This window comes from Coregonus lavaretus (genome assembly GCF_964263955.1).
Source record: "Coregonus lavaretus genome assembly, chromosome: 5".
In the NCBI taxonomy this organism is placed as follows: Eukaryota; Metazoa; Chordata; class Actinopteri; order Salmoniformes; family Salmonidae; genus Coregonus; species Coregonus lavaretus.
The window spans coordinates 5,086,635-5,110,742 of NC_139992.1; the positions used below are offsets into that span (position 1 = coordinate 5,086,635).

General features: G+C 46.9%; 1 protein-coding gene across 1 annotated transcript in view; it reads right to left on the minus strand.

Moving 5' to 3' along the window:
• LOC311130075 (FERM, ARHGEF and pleckstrin domain-containing protein 1-like) overlaps window positions 1–24,108 on the minus strand; it is a 122,754-nt gene that overhangs the window by 8,548 nt on the left and 90,098 nt on the right. The window contains exons 14-21 of the mRNA XM_084162729.1: window positions 15,034–15,221; window positions 14,579–14,668; window positions 5,649–5,782; window positions 4,620–4,701; window positions 3,544–3,781; window positions 3,203–3,333; window positions 2,840–2,908; window positions 527–616 (exon numbers count right to left, since the gene is read on the minus strand). Coding sequence (XP_084018855.1) covers window positions 527–616; window positions 2,840–2,908; window positions 3,203–3,333; window positions 3,544–3,781; window positions 4,620–4,701; window positions 5,649–5,782; window positions 14,579–14,668; window positions 15,034–15,221 — 1,022 coding nt within the window. The remainder of the gene's footprint in view (window positions 1–526; window positions 617–2,839; window positions 2,909–3,202; window positions 3,334–3,543; window positions 3,782–4,619; window positions 4,702–5,648; window positions 5,783–14,578; window positions 14,669–15,033; window positions 15,222–24,108) is intronic.

Below are 24,108 nucleotides of genomic sequence, written 5' to 3' on the forward strand. Positions count from 1 at the left end.
TCTACTCTACTCTACTCTACTGTACTCTACTGTACTCTACTCTATTGTACTCTACTGTACTGTACTCTACTCTACTCTACTCTACTGTACTCTACTCTACTGTAATCTACTGTACTCTACTCTACTGTAATCTACTGTACTCTACTGTACTGTACTCTGCTCTACGGTACTGTACTCTACTGTACTGTACTCTACTCTACTGTACTCTACTCTACTGTACTCTGCTCTACGGTACTCTGCTCTACGGTACTCTGCTCTACTCTACTGTACTCTACTGTACTCTGCTCTACTCTACTGTAATCTACTGTACTCTGATCTACTCTACTCTACTGTACTGTACTGTACTCTACTGTGCTCCACTGTTCTCTGCTGTGCTGTGCTGTGCTCCACTGTTCTCTGCTGTGCTGTGCTGTGCTCCACTGTTCTCTACTGTGCTGTGCTGTGCTCCACTGTTCTCTGCTGTTCTGTGCTCCAAGGCAGGGCACAAGGCTGGGAGGGGAAGAGAGGGGATGAAAATAGACTGTACTGTCAGGCCATGGAGAGGGAGCTGCCCATGCACTTTGAACTGGTTCGACGCCGTCATCCCTCGACTCGTATACAAGAGGACATCATTGAACTGTCACCAGTGAGCAAGAAAACAGAGACCTCAATCATTGACTGGTTATTAATAGTTCTACCACCCTCATTTACGTCACACAAAAAAGAACATTGAGTGAATGTTCGTGGCTCAGTAAATTAATTAGCTCTGTTAGGGATACACCTGCTCCAACAGCACTGGATTACATTCAATCTGTTTCTTACATGAATCATGATTCAGATGAGTCTTGGTCTCATTCGATGCCCTACAATAACAAAGAGGGACTCTGGCTGAAAGAACAGTAAACAACTGTGTAGAAAGATAGGGAAGCCATCATCTTTGTCATTCATACTGGGGAGGTTAAACATAAAGCTCTACTTGACATACAGTGGGGGGGGAAAAAGTATTTAGTCAGCCACCAATTGTGCAAGTTCTCCCACTTAAAAAGATGAGAGAGGCCTGTAATTTTCATCATAGGTACATGTCAACTATGACAGACAAATTTAGAGAGAGAAAAATCCAGAAAATCACATTGTAGGATTTTTTATGAATTTATTTGCAAATTATGGTGGAAAATAAGTATTTGGTCACCTACAAACAAGCAAGATTTCTGGCTCTCACAGACCTGTAACTTCTTCTTTAAGAGGCTCCTCTGTCCTCCACTCGTTACCTGTATTAATGGCACCTGTTTGAACTTGTTATCAGTATAAAAGACACCTGTCCACAACCTCAAACAGTCACACTCCAAACTCCACTATGGTCAAGACCAAAGAGCTGTCAAAGGACACCAGAAACAAAATTGTAGACCTGCATCAGGCTGGGAAGACTGAATCTGCAATAGGTAAGCAGCTTGGTTTGAAGAAATCAACTGTGGGAGCAATTATTAGGAAATGGAAGACATACAAGACCACTGATAATCTCCCTCGATCTGGGGCTCCACGCAAGATCTCACCCCGTGGGGTCAAAATGATCACAAGAACGGTGAGCAAAAATCCCAGAACCACATGGGGGGACCTAGTGAATGACCTGCAGAGAGCTGGGACCAAAGTAACAAAGCCTACCATCAGTAACACACTACGCCGCCAGGGACTCAAATCCTGCAGTGCCAGACGTGTCCCCCTGCTTAAGCCAGTACATGTCCAGGCCCGTCTGAAGTTTGCTAGAGTGCATTTGGATGATCCAGAAGAGGATTGGGAGAATGTCATATGGTCAGATGAAACCAAAATAGAACTTTTTGGTAAAAACTCAACTCGTCGTGTTTGGAGGACAAAGAATGCTGAGTTGCATCCAAAGAACACCATACCTACTGTGAAGCATGGGGGTGGAAACATCATGCTTTGGGGCTGTTTTTCTGCAAAGGGACCAGGATGACTGATCCGTGTAAAGCAGGGTTCTTCAATTCCGGTCCTGGAGGGCCGAAACACTTCTGTTTTTTATTTCTACCTGGTAGTTAATTGCACTCACCTGGTGTCCCAGGTCTGAATTAGCCCCTGATTAGAAGGAGAGGATGAAAAACAGAGGTGTTTCGGCCCTCCAGGACCGGAATTGAAGAACCCTGGTGTAAAGGAAAGAATGAATGGGGCCATGTATCGTGAGATTTTGAGTGAAAACCTCCTTCCATCAGCAAGGGTATTGAAGATGAAACGTGGCTGGGTCTTTCAGCATGACAATGATCCCAAACACACCGCCCGGGCAACGAAGGAGTGGCTTCGTAAGAAGCATTTCAAGGTCCTGGAGTGGCCTAGCCAGTCTCCTGATCTCAACCCCATAGAAAATCTTTGGAGGGAGTTGAAAGTCCGTGTTGCCCAGCGACAGCCCCAAAACATCACTGCTCTAGAGGAGATCTGCATGGAGTAATGGGCCAAAATACCAGCAACAGTGTGTGAAAACCTTGTGAAGACTTACAGAAAACGTTTGACCTGTGTCATTGCCAACAAAGGGTATATAACAAAGTATTGAGAAACTTTTGTTATTGACCAAATACTTATTTTCCACCATAATTTGCAAATAAATTCATTAAAAATCCTACAATGTGATTTTCTGGATTTTTCTTTCTCATTTTGTCTGTCATAGTTGACGTGTACCTATGATGAAAATTACAGGCCTCTCTCATCTTTTTAAGTGGGAGAACTTGCACAATTGGTGGCTGACTAAATACTTTTTTTCCCCACTGTAGCTGTCTATGTTGTGAGATCACTAGACTGAATAATCTGTTTAATAACTCATTCAAGACGACAATCTCAGATGCATTGCAGACATTACCAGGAAAAACATTCGTTGCTGGAGGCCTTTTCCAGACAGCTTGCTGAGACAGCCTAACCTGATGAACTCCTGAAAAACACAAATCACAACATCCCAAGTCAATCACAACATCGCAAGTCAATAACAACATCGCAAGTCAATGACAACATCGCAAGTCAAGTCTCAGAGAAAGACAACATCTCAGAAAGACATAAAACGACTGACAAAACAAAAGGAGTGCTTCAAACTAGCTACCCTCTGCAAACTGTTGATGTGGGGATATTCCCTACATAGTTCACTACTTTTAAATAGGGCCCTAGGTCAAAAGTAGTGCACTATATGAGGAATACGGTGCCATTTGGGATGGAGTGAACTTGAACTCACCCGCCCTGGAGTGACTAGATTGTCGATGCCAATCAAATCCTTCATAAGCTCCAGAAGCTTCTGGAAGTTCTCCATCTTGATCATGCTGCCATGGAGCTGGGCCACCACCTCTGACACGTCTGCCAGCGCAGCTAGCAGAAACAACACTCATGTATGATGTCATAGACCTCAACTGCACCAGAAGGCCCTCAACTGCACCAGAAGGCCCTCAACTGCACCAGAAGGCCCTCAACTGCAAAAGGAGGCCCTCAACTGCAAAAGGAGGCCCTCAACTGCACCAGAAGGCCCTAGATAGCTTGCCTCAGTCAGAGTTCTGAGGTGTACAGAAGAGTAACAGTTACCTCTGCAGTCCCTGAAGTCCACATGTGCAGGGGGGTAGTGTTTGCACAGGCGCTCCAGGATCTGCTTGTAATGCATGAGGCGGTGCAGGGGCCGGAGGAGGAACACGTTGAGGGGGATGTAGCACACCTTCTGCAGCTCAAAGTCCCGGACCAACACCTCCAGCCGCCGGGAGCCCCGGCACGCCTTCTCCAGCTCCACCAGGGCCTCCGAGTGCTTCTGGAGGTGGGCTGTCAGTGGCTAGAAAATGATATATTAGCGTAGAGTACAATAGAGTAGAATAGAGCAGAGAGCAGAGCAGAGCAGAGCAGAGCAGAGCAGAGCAGAGTAGAGTAGAGTAGAGTAGAGTAGAGTAGAGTAGAGTAGAGTAGAGTAGAGTAGAGTAGAGTAGAGTAGAGCAGAGTAGAGTAGAGTAGAGTAGAGTAGAGTAGAGCAGAGTAGAGTAGAGTAGAGTAGAGTAGAGTAGAGTAGAGTAGAGTAGAGTAGAGTAGAGTAGAGTAGAGTAGAGTAGAGCAGAGCAGAGCAGAGCAGAGTCAATCTTTATTGTCCATTTGTACGAACATATCACACACACACACGACAGGCTAGGAGCAGCACAGGGTCAGCCACAGAGCAGTCCCCTGGAGCAGGGTAGGGGTACGGGCAGACTTCCTGAGCAGGGTAGGGGTACGGGCAGACTTCCTGAGCAGGGTAGGGGTACGGGCAGACTTCCTGAGCAGGGTAGGGGTACGGGCAGACTTCCTGAGCAGGGTAGGGGTACGGGCAGACTTCCTGAGCAGGCTAGGGGTACGGGCAGACTTCCTGAGCAGGCTAGGGGTACGGGCAGACTTCCTGAGCAGGGTAGGGGTACGGGCAGACTTCCTGAGCAGGGTAGGGGTACGGGCAGACTTCCTGAGCAGGGTAGGGGTACGGGCAGACTTCCTGAGCAGGGTAGGGGTACGGGCAGACTTCCTGAGCAGGCTAGGGGTACGGGCAGACTTTACACAAGGCATCGTATATTTGGTCACGGAGGAGTGGTGCAGATACATAGTGAAGTACATAAAAAGTGCAATAAAAAATGTGAAAGATGAGCCCACACCCTTAGGCCCTGTAGGTGCTTCAGCATGACATCCCCGATGCGCTGGTAGTCTCCTTTGATGTGGGCATTGGAGCACCCTTCCCTAAAATAAAACAGCAAGTTTATCACTCTGGAACAATTTAGTGCTAGTGTGTGTGTGTGTGTGTATTTTAAGCACTTAAAGTCATATTTCATGTTCGTGTGAACAATCATGCAAGGATATTCCAATGAAATGGTTATCCCTTTACCAGCACAGCTGAACACCACCAGCAGGTGTCTCTCTTGAGCATTAATTGCAGTTGACCCCTAGATACATTCTCCATACTCTTTCATTCAAAATATCAACCAATACATTATGGGGAGGGTAATACAAACCGAGAGAGGACATTCTGAATGTCATGCCTTTGAGATGTAACCCCTATCCACTCACACATCCCACTACCAGCTCTAAATCCAAGATCAAGAGATGCCTAAAATAAGTCAACTGTACGTCACATGTATCTGTGCTCCGTAGTTGGTCAGCTCGTTTGCCTTAGCCACGCCAGATGTCGGCCATGTTTTGAGGTCTGTCTCTTGCTCTGTGGTTTAGTCTTGTAATAAGGCTGGACAGTACGATGTCTGTAGTCGTGACAGTCTGCCAGCCGGGGCTCTATGCGTCACCCCGGTGGGGCTCTGACGTAGGGACCACATCATTAAGAGGAGCAGACGGTGGAATAACCCACAGGGCTAGTAGGAGAAGTAGTGCCTTGATGCAGCATGATTGTTGCCATAGAAACCCCAGCTCCACGGGTGGAGGTGTGTCTCTGTGATGAGGCCTCCCAGAATGAACGCCAATACCACTCCTTAAATAAAGGCCAGGCCCCAGCATCAATGAGACCCATACCAAACCACACTACAAACTGTGTTCTTCTTCCAAGGGGGTCTTATGCAAAACGAGGCTAAGTGGAGTGACATTTTGAGGGAAAATGGCCTGAACTACAAAATACGTTTATCATTGCGGGTAATTGTGATGGTGATGGATTATAATCATCCAGTGACGGGCCACCTCACCATAAAGCCAGCCTCTGCTCCACCTCTCTGAGGAAGCCGGAGTGGAGCTTGTACAGAGGGTCAAAGTTGGTGAAGATGGTGCTCTTCAGGGAGTCCGGCACGGCTTCGTCTTTACCCACCGAGTCCTGAAAAGACTGCGATGACACACACACACACACACACACAGAGAAATCAAGTTATGCATTAGAGCACAGTGCACACACTTCATTGCGCAAATAGTAATGTTCTCAATTGCCAGTAGCCAAATGAGGACTTGCAATCTAATCCAGGCTCTGTCGTTGCCGGCCGCGACCGGGAGACCCATGGGGCGGCGCACAATTGGCCCAGCGTCGTCCAGGGTAGGGGAGGGAATGGCCGGCAGGGATGTAGCTCAGTTGGTAGAGCATGGCGTTTGCAACGCCAGCGTTGTGGGTTCGATTCCCACGGGGGGCCAGTATAAAAAAATAAATAATAATGTATGCACTCACTAACTGTAAGTGGCTCTGGATAAGAGCGTCTGCTAAATGACGTGAATGTAAATACAGTGGTTCTGGTGGACTAGTAGCATGGACTGCATTAGAATCTGCATGACTGACGTGCTTCTGCCGAAATACCTCCGTGCTGTTGTTTAGCAACAATCACCTTGGTCTCACGACTTCCACCAAATCCTTTAAACAACCTGGAGATTGAACGGAGGAAAATGGAGGAATCAATATCCCATCATTCCTGACACGGCCCCAAAGGGGGAACATTACATGAAAGGCTACCCTGATCAGATCAGGGATGCTATAGCCTGACGTGGTTTAGGGTGATGGAGGTGGTTGTGGTGGGGCTTGGTTTAGCTGGTGTGCGTCCCAAATGACACCCTATTCCTCATATAGTGGTCAAAATAAGGTCACACTTTATTTGGATGGATTTTATTTATTTAGACACTCTACAGACTATCAGTAACATTTAAACTATCTACTAACCCTAACCCTAATCATATCTCTAACCTTAACCCTAATCATATCTCTAACCTTAACCCTAATCATATCTCTAACCCTAACCCTAATCATATCTCTAACCCTAACCCTTACCCTATCTCTAAACTTAACCCTTACCCTAACTCTAACTTTAACCCTTACCCTTATTCTAAACCTAACCCTAATCATATCTCTAACCCTAACCCTTACCCTAACTCTAACCTTAACCCTTACCCTTATTCTAAACCTTTGTTCCTTAAAAGTAATTTCCTCTCAATCTTAAATAAACATGCCCCATTCAAAAAATACAGAACTAAGAACCGATATAGCCCCTGGTTCTCCTCAGACTTGACTGCCCTTGACCAGCACAAAAACATCCTGTGGCGTACAGCATTAGCATCAAATAGCCCCCGCGATATGCAACTTTTCAGGGAAGTTAGGAACCAATATACACAAGCAGTCAGGAAAGCAAAGGCTAACTTTTTCAAACAGAAATTTGCATCCTGTAGCACTAACTCCAAAAAGTTTTGGGACACTGTAAAGTCCATGGAGAATAAGAGCACTTCCTCCCAGCTGCCCACTGCACTGAGGCTAGGAAACACTATCACCACCGATAAATCTACAATAATCGAGAATTTCAACAAGCATTTTGCTACAGCTGGCCATGCTTTCCATCTGGCTACCACTAACCCGGCCACCAACTCTGCACCCTCTGCTGCAACTTGCCCATGCCCCCCCCCCGCTTCTCCTTCACACAAATTCAGACAGCTGATGTTTTGAAAGCGCTGCAAAATCTGGACCCCTACAAATCAGCTGGGCTAGACAATCTGGACCCTTTCTTTCTAAAACTAGCCGCCGAAATTGTCGCAACCCCTATTACTAGTCTGTTCAACCTCTCTTTCATAACGTCTGAGATCCCCAGAGATTGGAAAGCTGCCGCGGTCATCCCCCTCTTCAAAGGGGGTGACACTCTAGATCCAAACTGCTACAGACCTATATCCATCCTGCCCTGCCTTTCGAAAGTATTTGAAAGCCAAGTTAACAAACAGATCACCGACCATTTCGAATACCACCGTACCTTCTCCGCTATGCAATCCGGTTTCCGAGCTGGTCACGGGTGCACTTCAGCCACGCTCAAGGTCCTAAACGATATTATAACCGCGATTGATAATAGACAGTACTGTGCAGCCGTCTTCATCGACCTGGCCAAGGCTTTCGACTCTGTCAACCACCGCATTCTTATTGGCAGACTAAATAGCCTTGGTTTCTCAAATGACTGCCTCGCCTGGTTCACCAACTACTTCTCAGATAGAGTTCAGTGTGTCAAATCGGAGGGCCTGTTGTCTGGACCTATGGCAGTCTCTATGGGGGTGCCACAGGGTTCAATTCTTGGGCCGACACTTTTCTCCGTGTATATCAATGATGTCGCTCTTGCTGCTGGTGACTCTCAGATCCACCTCTACGCAGACGACACCATTTTGTATACATCTGGCCCTTCATTGGACACTGTGTTAACAAACCTCCAAACGAGCTTCAATGCCATACAACAATCCTTCAGTAGCCTCCAACTGCTCTTAAACACTAGTAAAACTAAATGCATGCTTTTCAATCGAACGCTGCTGGCACCCGCCCACCCGACTAGAATCACCACTCTCGACGGGTCTGACCTAGAGTATGTGGACAACTACAAATACCTAGGTGTCTGGTTAGACTGTAAACTCAACTTCCAGACTCACATAAAGAATCTCCAATCCAAAGTTAAATCTAGAATCGGCTTCCTATTTCGCAACAAAGCCTCCTTCACTCATGCTGCCAAACATGCCCTCGTAAAACTGACTATCCTACCGATCCTTGACTTCGGCGATGTCATTTACAAAATAGCCTCCAACACTCTACTCAGCAAATTGGATGTAGTCTATCACAGTGCCATCCGTTTTGTCTCCAAAGCCCCATACACTACCCACCACTGTGACCTGTACGCTCTTGTTGGCTGGTCCTCACTACATGTTCGTCGTCAAACCCACTGGCTCCAGGCCATCTATAAATCACTGCTAGGCAAATCCCCGCCTTATCTTAGCTCATTGGTCACCATAGCAGCACCCACCCGTAGTCTGCGCTCCAGCAGGTATATCTCTCTGGTCATTCCCAAAGCCAACACCTCCTTTGGCCGCCATTCCTTCCAGTTCTCTGCTGCCAATGACTGGAACGAATTGCAAAAATCTCTGAAGCTGGAGACTCTTATCTCCCTCAATAACTTTAAGCATCAGTTGTCAGAGCACCTTACCGATCACTGCACCTGTACACAGCCCATCTGAAATTAGCCCACCCAACTACCTCATCCCTATATTGTTATTTATTTTGCTCTTTTGCACCCCAGTATCTCTATTTGCACATAATCTCTTGCACATCTAGCATTCCAGTGTTAATACTATTGTAATTATTCTGCACTATAGCCTATTTATTGCCTTACCTCCATAACTTGCTACATTTGCACACACTGTATATATATTTTCTGTTGTATTTTTGACTTTATGTTTTTTACCCCATATGTAACTCTGTGTTGTTTTTATTGCACTGCTTTGCTTTATCTTGGCCAGGTCGCAGTTGTAAATGAGAACCTGTTCTCAACTGGCTTACCTGGTTAAATAAAGGTGAAATAAAAAAATAAAAAAAAATAAAAAAAAACTAACCTTAACCCTAATCATATCTCTAAACTTAACCCTTACCCTAACTCTAACCTTAACCCTTACCCTTATTCTAAACCTAACCCTAACCCTAACCTTAGCAAGCAGTGGCTTATCAACAGTTTGTTGATAGTATGTCCATCTGTAGAACATCTGGAGCATCTACAGATGGACAATCGGGACTATCCTGATGAAGTGCATTATGGAGACAATAGGGTGGAAATAATAGGAATATAGGGCGCCATTTGTCTATCTTAAGATAGATGCACTAACTGTAAGTTGCTCTGTATAAAAGCGTCTGCTAAATTACTAAAATGTAAATGCACACAACCGGTCAAAAGTTTTAGAACACCTACTCATTCAAGGGTTTTTCTTTATTTTTACTATTTTCTACATGTCTTAAAGTAATGATGGACTGTTCTTGCCATAATATGGACTTGGTCTTTTACCAAATAGGGCTATCATCTGTATACCACCTTGTCACAACACAACTGATTGGCTCAAACGCATTAAGAAGGAAATAAATTCCACAAATTAACAAGGCACACCTGTTAATTGAAATGCATTCCAGGTGACTACCTCATGAAGCTGGAATGCAAAGAGTGTGCAAAGCTGTCATCAAGGCAAAGGGTGGCTACTTTGAAGAATCTCAAATATAACATATATTTTGATTTGTTTAACAATTTTTTGGTTACTACATGATTCCAGTTGTGTTATTTCATAGTGTAGAAAATAGTAAAATAAAGAAAAACCCTGGAATGAGTAGGTGTGTCCAAACATTTGACCGGTTGTGTAGGTCGGAGAGCGGGGTTAGGAGGAGATACAGCACTGCAGGGTGCTGCTGGAGGGAGGAGCTACAGTACTGCAGGGTGCTGGGAGGAGCTACAGTACTGCAGGGTGCTGCTGGAGGGAGGAGCTACAGTACTGCAGGGTGCTGGGAGGAGCTACAGCACTGCAGGGTGCTGCTGGAGGGAGGAGCTACAGCACTGCAGGGTGCTGCTGGAGGGAGGAGCTACAGTACTGCAGGGTGCTGGGAGGAGCTACAGTACTGCAGGGTGCTGCTGGAGGGAGGAGCTACAGTACTGCAGGGTGCTGCTGGAGGGAGGAGCTACAGTACTGCAGGGTGCTGCTGGAGGGAGGAGCTACAGTACTGCAGGGTGCTGCTGGAGGGAGGAGCTACAGCACTGCAGGGTGCTGCTGGAGGGAGGAGCTACAGTACTGCAGGGTGCTGCTGGAGGGAGGAGCTACAGTACTGCAGGGTGCTGGGAGGGGCTACAGTACTGCCGGGTGCTGCTGGAGGGAGGAGCTACAGTACTGCAGGGTGCTGGGAGGGGCTACAGTACTGCAGGGTGCTGCTGGAGGGAGGAGCTACAGTACTGCAGGGTGCTGCTGGAGGGAGGAGCTACAGCACTGCAGGGTGCTGCTGGAGGGAGGAGCTACAGCACTGCAGGGTGCTGCTGGAGGGAGGAGCTACAGTACTGCAGGGTGCTGCTGGAGGGAGGAGCTACAGTACTGCAGGGTGCTGCTGGAGGGAGGAGCTACAGTACTGCAGGGTGCTGCTGGAGGGAGGAGCTACAGTACTGCAGGGTGCTGCTGGAGGGAGGAGCTACAGTACTGCAGGGTGCTGCTGGAGGGAGGAGCTACAGTACTGCAGGGTGCTGGGAGGGGCTACAGTACTGCAGGGTGCTGCTGGAGGGAGGAGCTACAGTACTGCAGGGTGCTGGGAGGGGCTACAGTACTGCAGGGTGCTGCTGGAGGGAGGAGCTACAGTACTGCAGGGTGCTGCTGGAGGGAGGAGCTACAGTACTGCAGGGTGCTGCTGGAGGGAGGAGCTACAGTACTGCAGGGTGCTGCTGGAGGGAGGAGCTACAGTACTGCAGGGTGCTGGGAGGGGCTACAGTACTGCAGGGTGCTGCTGGAGGGAGGAGCTACAGTACTGCAGGGTGCTGGGAGGGGCTACAGTACTGCAGGGTGCTGCTGGAGGGAGGAGCTACAGTACTGCAGGGTGCTGCTGGAGGGAGGAGCTACAGTACTGCAGGGTGCTGCTGGAGGGAGGAGCTACAGTACTGCAGGGTGCTGCTGGAGGGAGGAGCTACAGTACTGCAGGGTGCTGCTGGAGGGAGGGGCTACAGTACTGCAGGGTGCTGGGAGGGGCTACAGTACTGCAGGGTGCTGCTGGAGGGAGGAGCTACAGTACTGCAGGGTGCTGGGAGGAGCTACAGTACTGCAGGGTGCTGCTGGAGGGAGGAGCTACAGTACTGCAGGGTGCTGGGAGGAGCTACAGTACTGCAGGGTGCTGCTGGAGGGAGGAGCTACAGCACTGCAGGGTGCTGCTGGAGGGAGGAGCTACAGTACTGCAGGGTGCTGCTGGAGGGAGGAGCTACAGTACTGCAGGGTGCTGCTGGAGGGAGGAGCTACAGCACTGTAGGGTGCTGCTGGAGGGAGGAGCTACAGCACTGTAGGGTGCTGCTGGAGGGAGGAGCTACAGCACTGCAGGGTGCTGCTGGAGGGAGGAGCTACAGCACTGTAGGGTGCTGCTGGAGAGAGGAGCTACAGCACTGTAGGGTGCTGGGAGGGGCTACAGTACTGCAGGGTGCTGCTGGAGGGAGGAGCTACAGTACTGCAGGGTGCTGCTGGAGGGAGGAGCTACAGTACTGCAGGGTGCTGCTGGAGGGAGGAGCTACAGTACTGCAGGGTGCTGGGAGGGGCTACAGTACTGCAGGGTGCTGCTGGAGGGAGGAGCTACAGTACTGCAGGGTGCTGCTGGAGGGAGGAGCTACAGTACTGCAGGGTGCTGCTGGAGGGAGGAGCTACAGTACTGCAGGGTGCTGCTGGAGGGAGGAGCTACAGTACTGCAGGGTGCTGCTGGAGGGAGGGGCTACAGTACTGCAGGGTGCTGGGAGGGGCTACAGTACTGCAGGGTGCTGGGAGGAGCTACAGTACTGCAGGGTGCTGGGAGGAGCTACAGTACTGCAGGGTGCTGCTGGAGGGAGGAGCTACAGTACTGCAGGGTGCTGGGAGGAGCTACAGTACTGCAGGGTGCTGCTGGAGGGAGGAGCTACAGCACTGCAGGGTGCTGCTGGAGGGAGGAGCTACAGTACTGCAGGGTGCTGATGGAGGGAGGAGCTACAGTACTGCAGGGTGCTGCTGGAGGGAGGAGCTACAGCACTGTAGGGTGCTGCTGGAGGGAGGAGCTACAGCACTGTAGGGTGCTGCTGGAGGGAGGAGCTACAGCACTGCAGGGTGCTGCTGAAGGGAGGAGCTACAGTACTGCAGGGTGCTGCTGGAGGGAGGAGCTACAGCACTGTAGGGTGCTGCTGGAGAGAGGAGCTACAGCACTGTAGGGTGCTGGGAGGGGCTACAGTACTGCAGGGTGCTGCTGGAGGGAGGAGCTACAGTACTGCAGGGTGCTGCTGGAGGGCCTTGGGAAGCCAACAGTGAGCAGCAGCTGTTTCTCAGAGGACTTCACTCATAACAACACCAGCCAAGAGAAGGTGAATAAGAGAGAGAGAATAGAGAGAGAGAATAGAGAGAGAATAGAGATGAGAGAGAATAGAGAGAGAGAATAGAGATGAGAGAGAATAGAGAGAGAGAATAGAGAGAGAGAATAGAGATGAGAGAGAATAGAGAGAGAGAATAGAGAGAGAGAATAGAGAGAGAGAATAGAGATGAGAGAGAATAGAGAAGAGAGACAGAAGAGAATAGAGAAGAGAGACAGAAGAGAATAGAAAGGGTGAGAGAGAAAGTAGAGCAGCCAATATAAATATTTATGAGAAGTGTAAAAGGCTTCTCTGAATATCAGAATAATAAACAGAGGGGGAAGTGCTGTAGCCCATATAAACAGAGGGGGAAGAGCTGTAGCCCATAAAAACAGAGGGGGAAGAGCTGTAGCCCATAAAAACAGAGGGGGAAGAGCTGCAGCCCTTATAAACAGAGGGGGAAGAGCTGCAGCCCTTATAAACAGAGGGGGAAGAGCTGCAGCCCATATAAACAGAGGGGGAAGAGCTGCAGCCCATATAATAATAAAATAATAATATAATATTCCATTTAGCAGACGCTTTTATCCAAAGCGACTTACAGTCATAAACAGAGAGGGAAGAGCAGCAGCCCATATAAAAATTGGGAAGGGCTGCAGACCATATTAACAGAGGGAAGAGCTGCAGCCCATATAAACAGAGGGAAGAGCTGCAGCCCATATAAACAGAGGGAAGAGCTGCAGCCCACATAAATTGAGAGAAGAGCTGCAGTGTATATGTATATTCACAGCCTTGGGTGAGATCAACAGATTCATATAATTTCATAGTATTCTCAGAGTATTTTCCCACCTCCACCACAGGGCTCCCTGTGTGTTTTCCGTATGCTCTGTTGTAAAGCAGCTAGCCGGAATAATCTAGGTTTTCTACCCAGAGGACAGCAGAGAAGAAAATAAACAAAAGAGCAGTGTTGAGTCCCTGAGAGAGAGAGAGAGAGAGAGAGAGAGAGAGAGAGAGAGAGAGAGAGAGAGAGAGAGAGAGAGAGAGAGAGAGAGAGAGAGAGAGAGAGAGAGAGAGAGCAGAGCGAGAGAGAGAGCAGAGCGAGAGAGAGAGAGAGAGAGAGAGAGAGAGAGAGAGAGAGAAAGAGAGAAAGAGAGAGAGAGCGAAAGAGAGAGAACGAGAGCTAGAGCAGGAGAGAGAGAGAGAGAGAGCTAGAGAACGAGAGAAAGAGAGAGAGAGCTAGAGAGAGAGAGAAAGAGAGAGAGAAAGAGAGAGAACGAGAGCTAGAGCAGAAGAGAGAGAGAGAGAGAGAGAGAGAGAGAGAGAGAGAGAGAGAGAGAGAGAGAGAGAGAGAGAGAGAGAGAGAGAGCGAAAGAGAGAGAGAGAGAGAGAGAGAGCGAAAGAGAGAGAGCGAAAGAGAGAGAGAGCGAAAGAGAGAGAGAGAGAAAGAGCGGAAGAATCCATCTGGTGAACGAGAGCTAGAGCAGGAGAGAGAGAGAGAGAGAGAGAGAGAGAGAGAGAGAGAGAGAGAGAGAGAAAGAGAGAGCGAGAGCGAAAGAGAGAGAACGAGAGCTAGAGCAGGAGAGAGAGAGAGAGAGCTAGAGAACGAGAGAAAGAGAGAGAGAGCTAGAGAGAGAGAAAGAGAGAGAGAAAGAGAGAGAGAAAGAGAGAGAACGAGAGCTAGAGCAGAAGAGAGAGAGAGAGAGAGAGAGAGAGCGAAAGAGAGAGAGAGAGAGAGAGCGAAAGAGATAGAGCGAAAGAGAGAGAGAGAGAGAGAGAGAGAGAGAGAGAGAAAGAGCGGAAGAATCCATCTGGTGATGGGACCTTACCACAGTCACCACCTCCAGGTCCTTCAGATAGGTCCTCTCTGTGGTCAGCAGCTCCTTGGCGATAAAGTAGGCCTTGTCGGTAGGGAACCTCTGTGAAGGAAAGAGGACGGAGTGTTTAAACTGTGCAGAGACAACACTACTAATACAGTAAGCTGTAGACTGTGTCATGGGTCATTTTTCACATTTTGAGTTATCAATTCCAGTGTTAGACATGTTCCCCAGTTACATCAGATTTGGTACAGCGTACACAGCACTCGTCCCTGTGGAGAGTTATTTAGGCCAGGTAATCTAGGTCCTCTGCCACTTTAGGTACTAATGTATGTGACTGGAGCCTCTTTGAAGCTGATGATGGTAACTGGATATTTAAAACCACAATGAGGTCCACACAGCAACTGAACCATCAATGCCTCTCAAGCTGTAATCCTGTTACATAGGGCCCAGTCTGGACCACAAACCTTCCTCCGAACCTCGTCTTCATCGTCGGTGCGCACACTCCCAGCGTCGTTGAGCAGGGGGCTGGTGAGGGGGGAGGGCTGACGACCATCCGGACTTTGTCCACAGAGTTCGACCGGCATCTGACCGTTGACAATACCCTGGGAGTTATCGGAGGAGGCGGAGAGATGAGGGCTGTTGGACACCACCCCTGTTGACGGACAGGAGAGTGGGATGAGAAAAGAGAAAGTTAGAGCTGAAGAAGTTAAATTAAATCCATAAATATCTGCAGCATGGAGAAAAATGAGAGCTAGGAGGATGTGCCTGGCCTGCAGATAGTTACTATAGCTAGTAATGATCTTCTCTCTCTCTCTGTAATGTCCAGACAGCTCTAATTCTCTTCTCTCTCTGTAATGTCCAGACAGCTCTAATGATCTTCTCTCTCTCTGTAATGTCCAGACAACTCTAATGATCTTCTCTCTCTCTCTGTAATGTCCAGACAGCTCTAATGCTCTTCTCTCTCTCTCTGTAATGTCCAGACAGCTCTAATGCTCTTCTCTCTCTGTAATGTCCAGACAACTCTAATGATCTTCTCTCTCTGTAATGTCCAGACAGCTCTAATGCTCTTCTCTCTCTGTAATGTCCAGACAGCTCTAATGATCTTCTCTCTCTCTGTAATGTCCAGACAACTCTAATGATTTTCTCTCTCTCTGTAATGTCCAGACAGCTCTAATGCTCTTCTCTCGCTGTAATGTCCAGACAGCTCTAATGCTCTTCTCTCTCTCTGTAATGTCCAGACAGCTCTAATGCTCTTCTCTCTCTGTAATGTCCAGACAGCTCTAATGATCTTCTCTCTCTCTGTAATGTCCAGACAGCTCTAATGATCTTCTCTCTCTGTAATGTCCAGACAACTCTAATGATCTTCTCTCTCTCTGTAATGTCCAGAGAACTCTAACGTTCTTCTCTCTCTGAAATGTCCAGAGAACTCTAATGCTCTCTTCTCTCTCTGTAATGTCCAGACAACTCTGATGTTCTTCTCGCTCTGTAATGTCCAGACAGCTCTAATGATTTTCTCTCTCTGTAATGTCCAGACAACTCTAATGATCTTCTCTCTCTCTGTAATGTCCAGACAACTCTAATGATTTTCTCTCTCTCTGTAATGTCCAGACAACTCTAATGATCTTCTCTCTCTCTGTAATGTCCAGACAACTCTAATGATTTTCTCTCTCTCTGTAATGCCCAGACAGCTCTAATGGTCTTCTCTCTCTGTAATGTCCAGACAACTCTAATGCCCTTCTCTCTCTGTAATGTCCAGACAGCTCTAATGCTCTTCTCTCTCTGTAATGTCCAGACAACTCTAATGCTCTTCTCTCTCTGTAATGTCCAGACAACTCTAATGATCTTCTCTCTCTCTGAAATGTCCAGAGAACTCTAATGCTCTCTTCTCTCTCTGTAATGTCCAGACAGCTCTAATGCTCTTCTCTCTCTGTAATGTCCAGACAGCTCTAATGCTCTTCTCTCTCTCTAATGTCCAGACAACTCTAATGATTTTCTCTCTCTCTGTAATGTCCAGACAACTCTGATGTTCTTCTCTCTCTGTAATGTCCAGACAGCTCTAATGATCTTCTCTCTCTGTAATGTCCAGACAACTCTAATGATCTTCTCTCTCTCTGTAATGTCCAGACAGCTCTAATGCTTTTCTCTCTCTCTTTGTAACGTCCAGACAGCTCTAATGATCTTCTCTCTCTCTGTAATGCCCAGACAGCTCTAATGGTCTTCTCTCTCTGTAATGTCCAGACAGCTCTAATGATCTTCTCTCTCTCTGTAATGCCCAGACAGCTCTAATGATCTTCTCTCTCTCTGTAATGTCCAGACAACTCTAATGGTCTTCTCTCTCTGTAATGTCCAGACAACTCTAATGATCTTCTCTCTCTGTAATGTCCAGACAGCTCTAATGATCTTCTCTCTCTCTGTAATGTCCAGACAACTCTAATGGTCTTCTCTCTCTGTAATGTCCAGACAACTCTAATGATTTTCTCTCTCTCTGTAATGTCCAGACAACTCTAATGATCGTCTCTCTCTCTGTAATGTCCAGAGAACTCTAATGCTCTCTTCTCTCTCTGTAATGTCCAGACAACTCTAATGCTCTTCTCTCTCTGTAATGTCCAGACAGCTCTAATGCTCTTCTCTCTCTGTAATGTCCAGACAACTCTAATGATTTTCTCTCTCTCTGTAATGTCCAGACAGCTCTAATGATCTTCTCTCTCTGTAATGTCCAGACAACTCTAATGCTCTTCTCTCTCTGTAATGTCCAGACAACTCTAATGATCTTCTCTCTCTGTAATGTCCAGACAGCTCTAATGATCTTCTCTCTCTCTGTAATGTCCAGACAACTCTAATGGTCTTCTCTCTCTGTAATGTCCAGACAACTCTAATGATTTTCTCTCTCTGTAATGTCCAGACAGCTCTAATGCTTTTCTCTCTCTGTAATGTCCAGACAACTCTAATGATTTTCTCTCTCTCTGTAATGTCCAGACAGCTCTAATGATCTTCTCTCTCTCTCTGTAATGTCCAGACAGCTCTAATGCTCTTCTCTCTCTCTCTGTAATGTCCAGACAGCTCTAATGCTCTTCTCTCTCTGTAATGTCCAGACAACTCTAATGATCTTCTCTCTCTGTAATGTCCAGACAGCTCTAATGCTCTTCTCTCTCTGTAATGTCCAGACAGCTCTAATGATCTTCTCTCTCTCTGTAATGTCCAGACAACTCTAATGATTTTCTCTCTCTCTGTAATGTCCAGACAGCTCTAATGCTCTTCTCTCGCTGTAATGTCCAGACAGCTCTAATGCTCTTCTCTCTCTCTGTAATGTCCAGACAGCTCTAATGCTCTTCTCTCTCTGTAATGTCCAGACAGCTCTAATGATCTTCTCTCTCTCTGTAATGTCCAGACAGCTCTAATGATCTTCTCTCTCTGTAATGTCCAGACAACTCTAATGATCTTCTCTCTCTCTGTAATGTCCAGAGAACTCTAACGTTCTTCTCTCTCTGAAATGTCCAGACAACTCTAATGATTTTCTCTCTCTCTGTAATGTCCAGACAACTCTGATGTTCTTCTCTCTCTGTAATGTCCAGACAGCTCTAATGATCTTCTCTCTCTGTAATGTCCAGACAACTCTAATGATCTTCTCTCTCTCTGTAATGTCCAGACAGCTCTAATGCTTTTCTCTCTCTCTTTGTAACGTCCAGACAGCTCTAATGATCTTCTCTCTCTCTGTAATGCCCAGACAGCTCTAATGGTCTTCTCTCTCTGTAATGTCCAGACAGCTCTAATGATCTTCTCTCTCTCTGTAATGCCCAGACAGCTCTAATGATCTTCTCTCTCTCTGTAATGTCCAGACAACTCTAATGGTCTTCTCTCTCTGTAATGTCCAGACAACTCTAATGATCTTCTCTCTCTGTAATGTCCAGACAGCTCTAATGATCTTCTCTCTCTCTGTAATGTCCAGACAACTCTAATGGTCTTCTCTCTCTGTAATGTCCAGACAACTCTAATGATTTTCTCTCTCTCTGTGATGTCCAGACAACTCTAATGATCGTCTCTCTCTCTGTAATGTCCAGAGAACTCTAATGCTCTCTTCTCTCTCTGTAATGTCCAGACAACTCTAATGCTCTTCTCTCTCTGTAATGTCCAGACAGCTCTAATGCTCTTCTCTCTCTGTAATGTCCAGACAACTCTAATGATTTTCTCTCTCTCTGTAATGTCCAGACAGCTCTAATGATCTTCTCTCTCTGTAATGTCCAGACAACTCTAATGCTCTTCTCTCTCTGTAATGTCCAGACAACTCTAATGATCTTCTCTCTCTGTAATGTCCAGACAGCTCTAATGATCTTCTCTCTCTCTGTAATGTCCAGACAACTCTAATGGTCTTCTCTCTCTGTAATGTCCAGACAACTCTAATGATTTTCTCTCTCTGTAATGTCCAGACAGCTCTAATGCTTTTCTCTCTCTGTAATGTCCAGACAACTCTAATGATTTTCTCTCTCTCTGTAATGTCCAGACAGCTCTAATGATCTTCTCTCTCTCTGTAATGTCCAGACAGCTCTAATGATCTTCTCTCTCTCTGTAATGTCCAGACAACTCTAATGATCTTCTCTCTCTCTGTAATGTCCAGACAACTCTAATGATCTTCTCTCTCTCTGTAATGTCCAGAGAATTATAATGATCTTCTCTCTCTGTAATGTCCAGACAACTCTAATGATTTTCTCTCTCTCTGTAATGTCCAGACAGCTCTAATGATCTTCTCTCTCTCTGTAATATCCAGACAGATCTAATTATCTTCTCTCTCTGTAATGTCCAGACAGCTCTAATGCTCTTCTCTCTCTGTAATGTCCAGACAACTCTAATGATCTTCTCTCTCTCTGTAATGTCCAGACAGCTCTAATGATCTTCTCTCTCTCTGTAATGTCCAGACAGCTCTAATGCTCTTCTCTCTCTGTAATGTCCAGACAACTCTAATGATCTTCTCTCTCTGTAATGTCCAGACAACTCTAATGATTTTCTCCCTCTCTGTAATGTCCAGACAGCTCTAATGATCTTCTCTCTCTCTGTAATGTCCAGACAACTCTAATGATCTTCTCTCTCTCTGTAATGTCCAGACAACTCTAATGGTCTTCTCTCTCTGTAATGTCCAGACAGCTCTAATGATCTTCTCTCTCTCTGTAATATCCAGACAGCTCTAATTCTCTTCTCTCTCTGTAATGTCCAGACAGCTCTAATGCTCTTCTCTCTCTGTAATGTCCAGACAACACTAATGATCTTCTCTCTCTCTGTAATGTCCAGAGAACTCTAATGTTCTTCTCTCTCTCTGAAATGTCCAGAGAACTCTAATGCTCTCTTCTCTCTCTGTAATGTCCAGACAACTCTGATGATCTTCTCTCTCTGTAATGTCCAGACAGCTCTAATGCTCTTCTCTCTCTGTAATGTCCAGACAACTCTAATGTTCTTCTCTCTCTCTGAAATGTCCAGAGAACTCTAATGCTCTCTTCTCTCTCTGTAATGTCCAGACAACTCTAATGCTCTTCTCTCTCTCTGTAATGTTTGGGATTTCAGCATGATTGCTAAGGATTACGCAGCTTTTGGGTTGAATACAGTATTATGATTGAGTGGAATCGCTTACCTAAATCCACTACACTGCCACTATGTTCACTAGGACATTCACTAGGGACACTTGATTGCATACTTGCCCACCACTGTCTCCTGTCCTCTGATAGCACCACGTTGGCATGAACAGAACAATGATTAAACCAGCAACATCTCTGGTAAACATCTGATACTACACACTAGGATGGAGGGGACAGCCGTGACAAGCAACACGGAATACCACACACAAGACACAAATGAGTTTATAGGACACACAGATATTTAACAGAGCAATGCTACATCTACGACACCACAGGAGGATGGGGAGGGGACTAGCATCTAGAATGACAATGAGATAAGGTTTTAGTTTATTTTCATAAAATAAGATTCTGGAGTCCCACTTCATAAAGGTCAACTTTATTGTCACTAGTGCACAACTGTATACAATGTTAAAAAGTGTAGAGAGTCTCTGGGAAAGAGAGTAGATGGTGAAATGGGTATCAGAGCCCAGTGAGTGTCAAAAGGAACATCAAGACGAGACCGTAGTGTCCACCGTGTTATGGATGGAGACCGTAGTGTCCACCGTGTTATGGATGGAGACCGTAGTGTCCAACGTGTTATGGATGGAGACCGTAGTATCCAACGTGCTATGGATGGAGACCGTAGTATCCAACGTGCTATGGATGGAGACCGTAGTATCCAACGTGTTATGGATGGAGACCGTAGTATCCAACGTGTTATGGATGGAGACCGTAGTATCCAACGTGTTATGGATGGAGACCGTAGTATCCAACGTGTTATGGATGGAGACCGTAGTATCCAACGTGTTATGGATGGAGACCGTAGTATCCAACGTGTTATGGATGGAGACCGTAGTGTCCAACGTGTTATGGATGGAGACCGTAGTGTCCAACGTGTTATGGATGGAGACCGTAGTGTCCAACGTGTTATGGATGGAGACCGTAGTATCCGACGTGTTATGGATGGAGACCGTAGTATCCGACGTGTTATGGATGGAGACCGTAGTATCCGACGTGTTATGGATGGAGACCGTAGTATCCGACGTGTTATGGATGGAGACCGTAGTATCCGACGTGTTATGGATGGAGACCGTAGTATCCAACGTGTTATGGATGGAGACCGTAGTATCCAACGTGTTATGGATGGAGACCGTAGTATCCAACGTGTTATGGATGGAGACCGTAGTATCCAACGTGTTATGGATGGAGACCGTAGTATCCAACGTGTTATGGATGGAGACCGTAGTATCCAACGTGTTATGGATGGAGACCGTAGTATCCAACGTGTTATGGATGGAGACCGTAGTATCCAACGTGTTATGGATGGAGACCGTAGTATCCAACGTGTTATGGATGGAGACCGTAGTATCCAACGTGTTATGGATGGAGACCGTAGTATCCAACGTGTTATGGATGGAGACCGTAGTATCCAACGTGTTATGGATGGAGACCGTAGTATCCAACGTGTTATGGATGGAGACTGTAGTATCCAACGTGTTATGGATGGCGACCATAGCATCCAACGTGTTATGGATGGAGACCGTAGTATCCAACGTGTTATGGATGGAGACCGTAGTATCCAACGTGCTATGGATGGAGACCGTAGTATCCAACGTGCTATGGATGGAGACCGTAGTATCCAATGTGTTATGGATGGAGACCGTAGTATCCAACGTGTTATGGATGGAGACCGTAGTATCCAACGTGTTATGGATGGAGACCGTAGTATCCAACGTGTTATGGATGGAGACCGTAGTATCCAACGTGTTATGGATGGAGACCGTAGTATCCAACGTGTTATGGATGGAGACCGTAGTATCCAACGTGTTATGGATGGAGACCGTAGTATCCAACGTGTTATGGATGGAGACCGTAGTATCCAACGTGTTATGGATGGAGACCGTAGTATCCAACGTGTTATGGATGGAGACCGTAGTATCCAACGTGTTATGGATGGAGACCGTAGTATCCAACGTGTTATGGATGGAGACCGTAGTATCCAACGTGTTATGGATGGAGACCGTAGTATCCAACGTGTTATGGATGGAGACTGTAGTATCCAACGTGTTATGGATGGCGACCATAGCATCCAACGTGTTATGGATGGAGACCGTAGTATCCAACGTGTTATGGATGGAGACCGTAGTATCCAACGTGCTATGGATGGAGACCGTAGTATCCAACGTGTTATGGATGGAGACCGTAGTATCCAACGTGTTATGGATGGAGACCGTAGTATCCAACATGTTATGGAAATGAGTGAGTGAAAAGGGGAAAGAGCAACAAGTAAAGTTGTTGAATTTACAACTAGCATATTCTGGGACCTGGCTAACAGTAAGTGTCACAATGCTCAAAGTACTAATGTGTCCCAGAATAATGTATTTATACAGTTTTACTGCTGTTATTACTTTATTAAGATTATATTACTACTGTTATTACTTAATTACAGTATTACTACTGTTATTAATCATTATTATTTGATTAAGTACTTTACTTAAGACGGTCAGTTGCTTTAGAGGGAGTGATGTCCGCCTGCTACAGTCTTGTATGCTGTGAGCGATGTCTGCCTGCTACAGTCTTGTCTGCTGTGAGTGATGTCTGCCTGCTACGGTCTTGTCTGCTGTGAGAGATGTCTGCCTGCTACGGTCTTGTCTGCTGTGAATGATGTCTGCCTGCTACGGTCTTGTCTGCTGTGAGTGATGTCTGCCTGCTACGGTCTTGTCTGCTGTGAGTGATGTCTGCCTGCTACAGTCTTGTCTGCTGTGAGTGATGTCTGCCTGCTACGGTCTTGTCTGCTGTGAATGATGTCTGCCTGCTACGGTCTTGTCTGCTGTGAGTGATGTCTGCCTGCTACGGTCTTGTCTGCTGTGAGTGATGTCTGCCTGCTACGGTCTTGTCTGCTGTGAGAGATGTATGCCTGCTACGGTCTTGTCTGCTGTGAGATATGTATGCCTGCTACAGTCTTGTCTGCTGTGAGTGATATCCGCCTGCTACGGTCTTGTCTGCTGTGAGTGATGTCTGCCTGCTATGGTCTTGTCTGCTGTGAGTGATGTCTGCCTGCTACAGTCTTGTCTGCTGTGAGTGATATCCGCCTGCTACGGTCTTGTCTGCTGTGAGTGATGTATGCCTGCTACAGTCTTGTCAGCTGTGAGTGATGTCTGCCTGCTACGGTCTTGTCTGCTGTGAGTGATGTCTGCCTGCTACAGTCTTGTCTGCTGTGAGTGATGTCTGCCTGCTACGGTCTTGTCTGCTGTGAGTGATGTCTGCCTGCTACAGTCTTGTCTGCTGTGAGTGATGTCTGCCTGCTACAGTCTTGTCTGCTGTGAGTGATGTCTGCCTGCTACGGTCTTGTCTGCTGTGAGTGATGTCTGCCTGCTACAGTCTTGTCTGCTGTGAGTGATGTCTGCCTGCTACAGTCTTGTATTCTGTGAGTGATGTCTGCCTGCTACGGTCTTGTCTGCTGTGAGTGATATCCGCCTGCTACAGTCTTGTCTGCTGTGAGTGATGTCTGCCTGCTACAGTCTTGTCTGCTGTGAGTGATATCCGCCTGCTACGGTCTTGTCTGCTGTGAGTGATGTCTGCCTGCTACGGTCTTGTCTGCTGTGAGTGATATCTGCCTGCTACGGTCTTGTCTGCTGTGAGTGATATCTGCCTGCTCCAGTCTTGTATGCTGCGAGTGATGTCTGCCGGGTGAAATGTTAAAAGTAGGTAGCAGTGAGAGAGTGAGGTGAGGGTACATACAGTAAATAGTGCAACAGCCAGAAAGCATGAACACCACAGCCTGAGCCCTGGGTTAGCCTCTTGGACATGCAATGGAACCAAGCCCGGCACATATGGTGACACCAGCAGTTGAGACTAGAACACACAAGCCTGGCCTATAGACCCATGAGTTTAAGACTAGCGAACACAATGTATTACAATACACTGAGTGTACAAAAC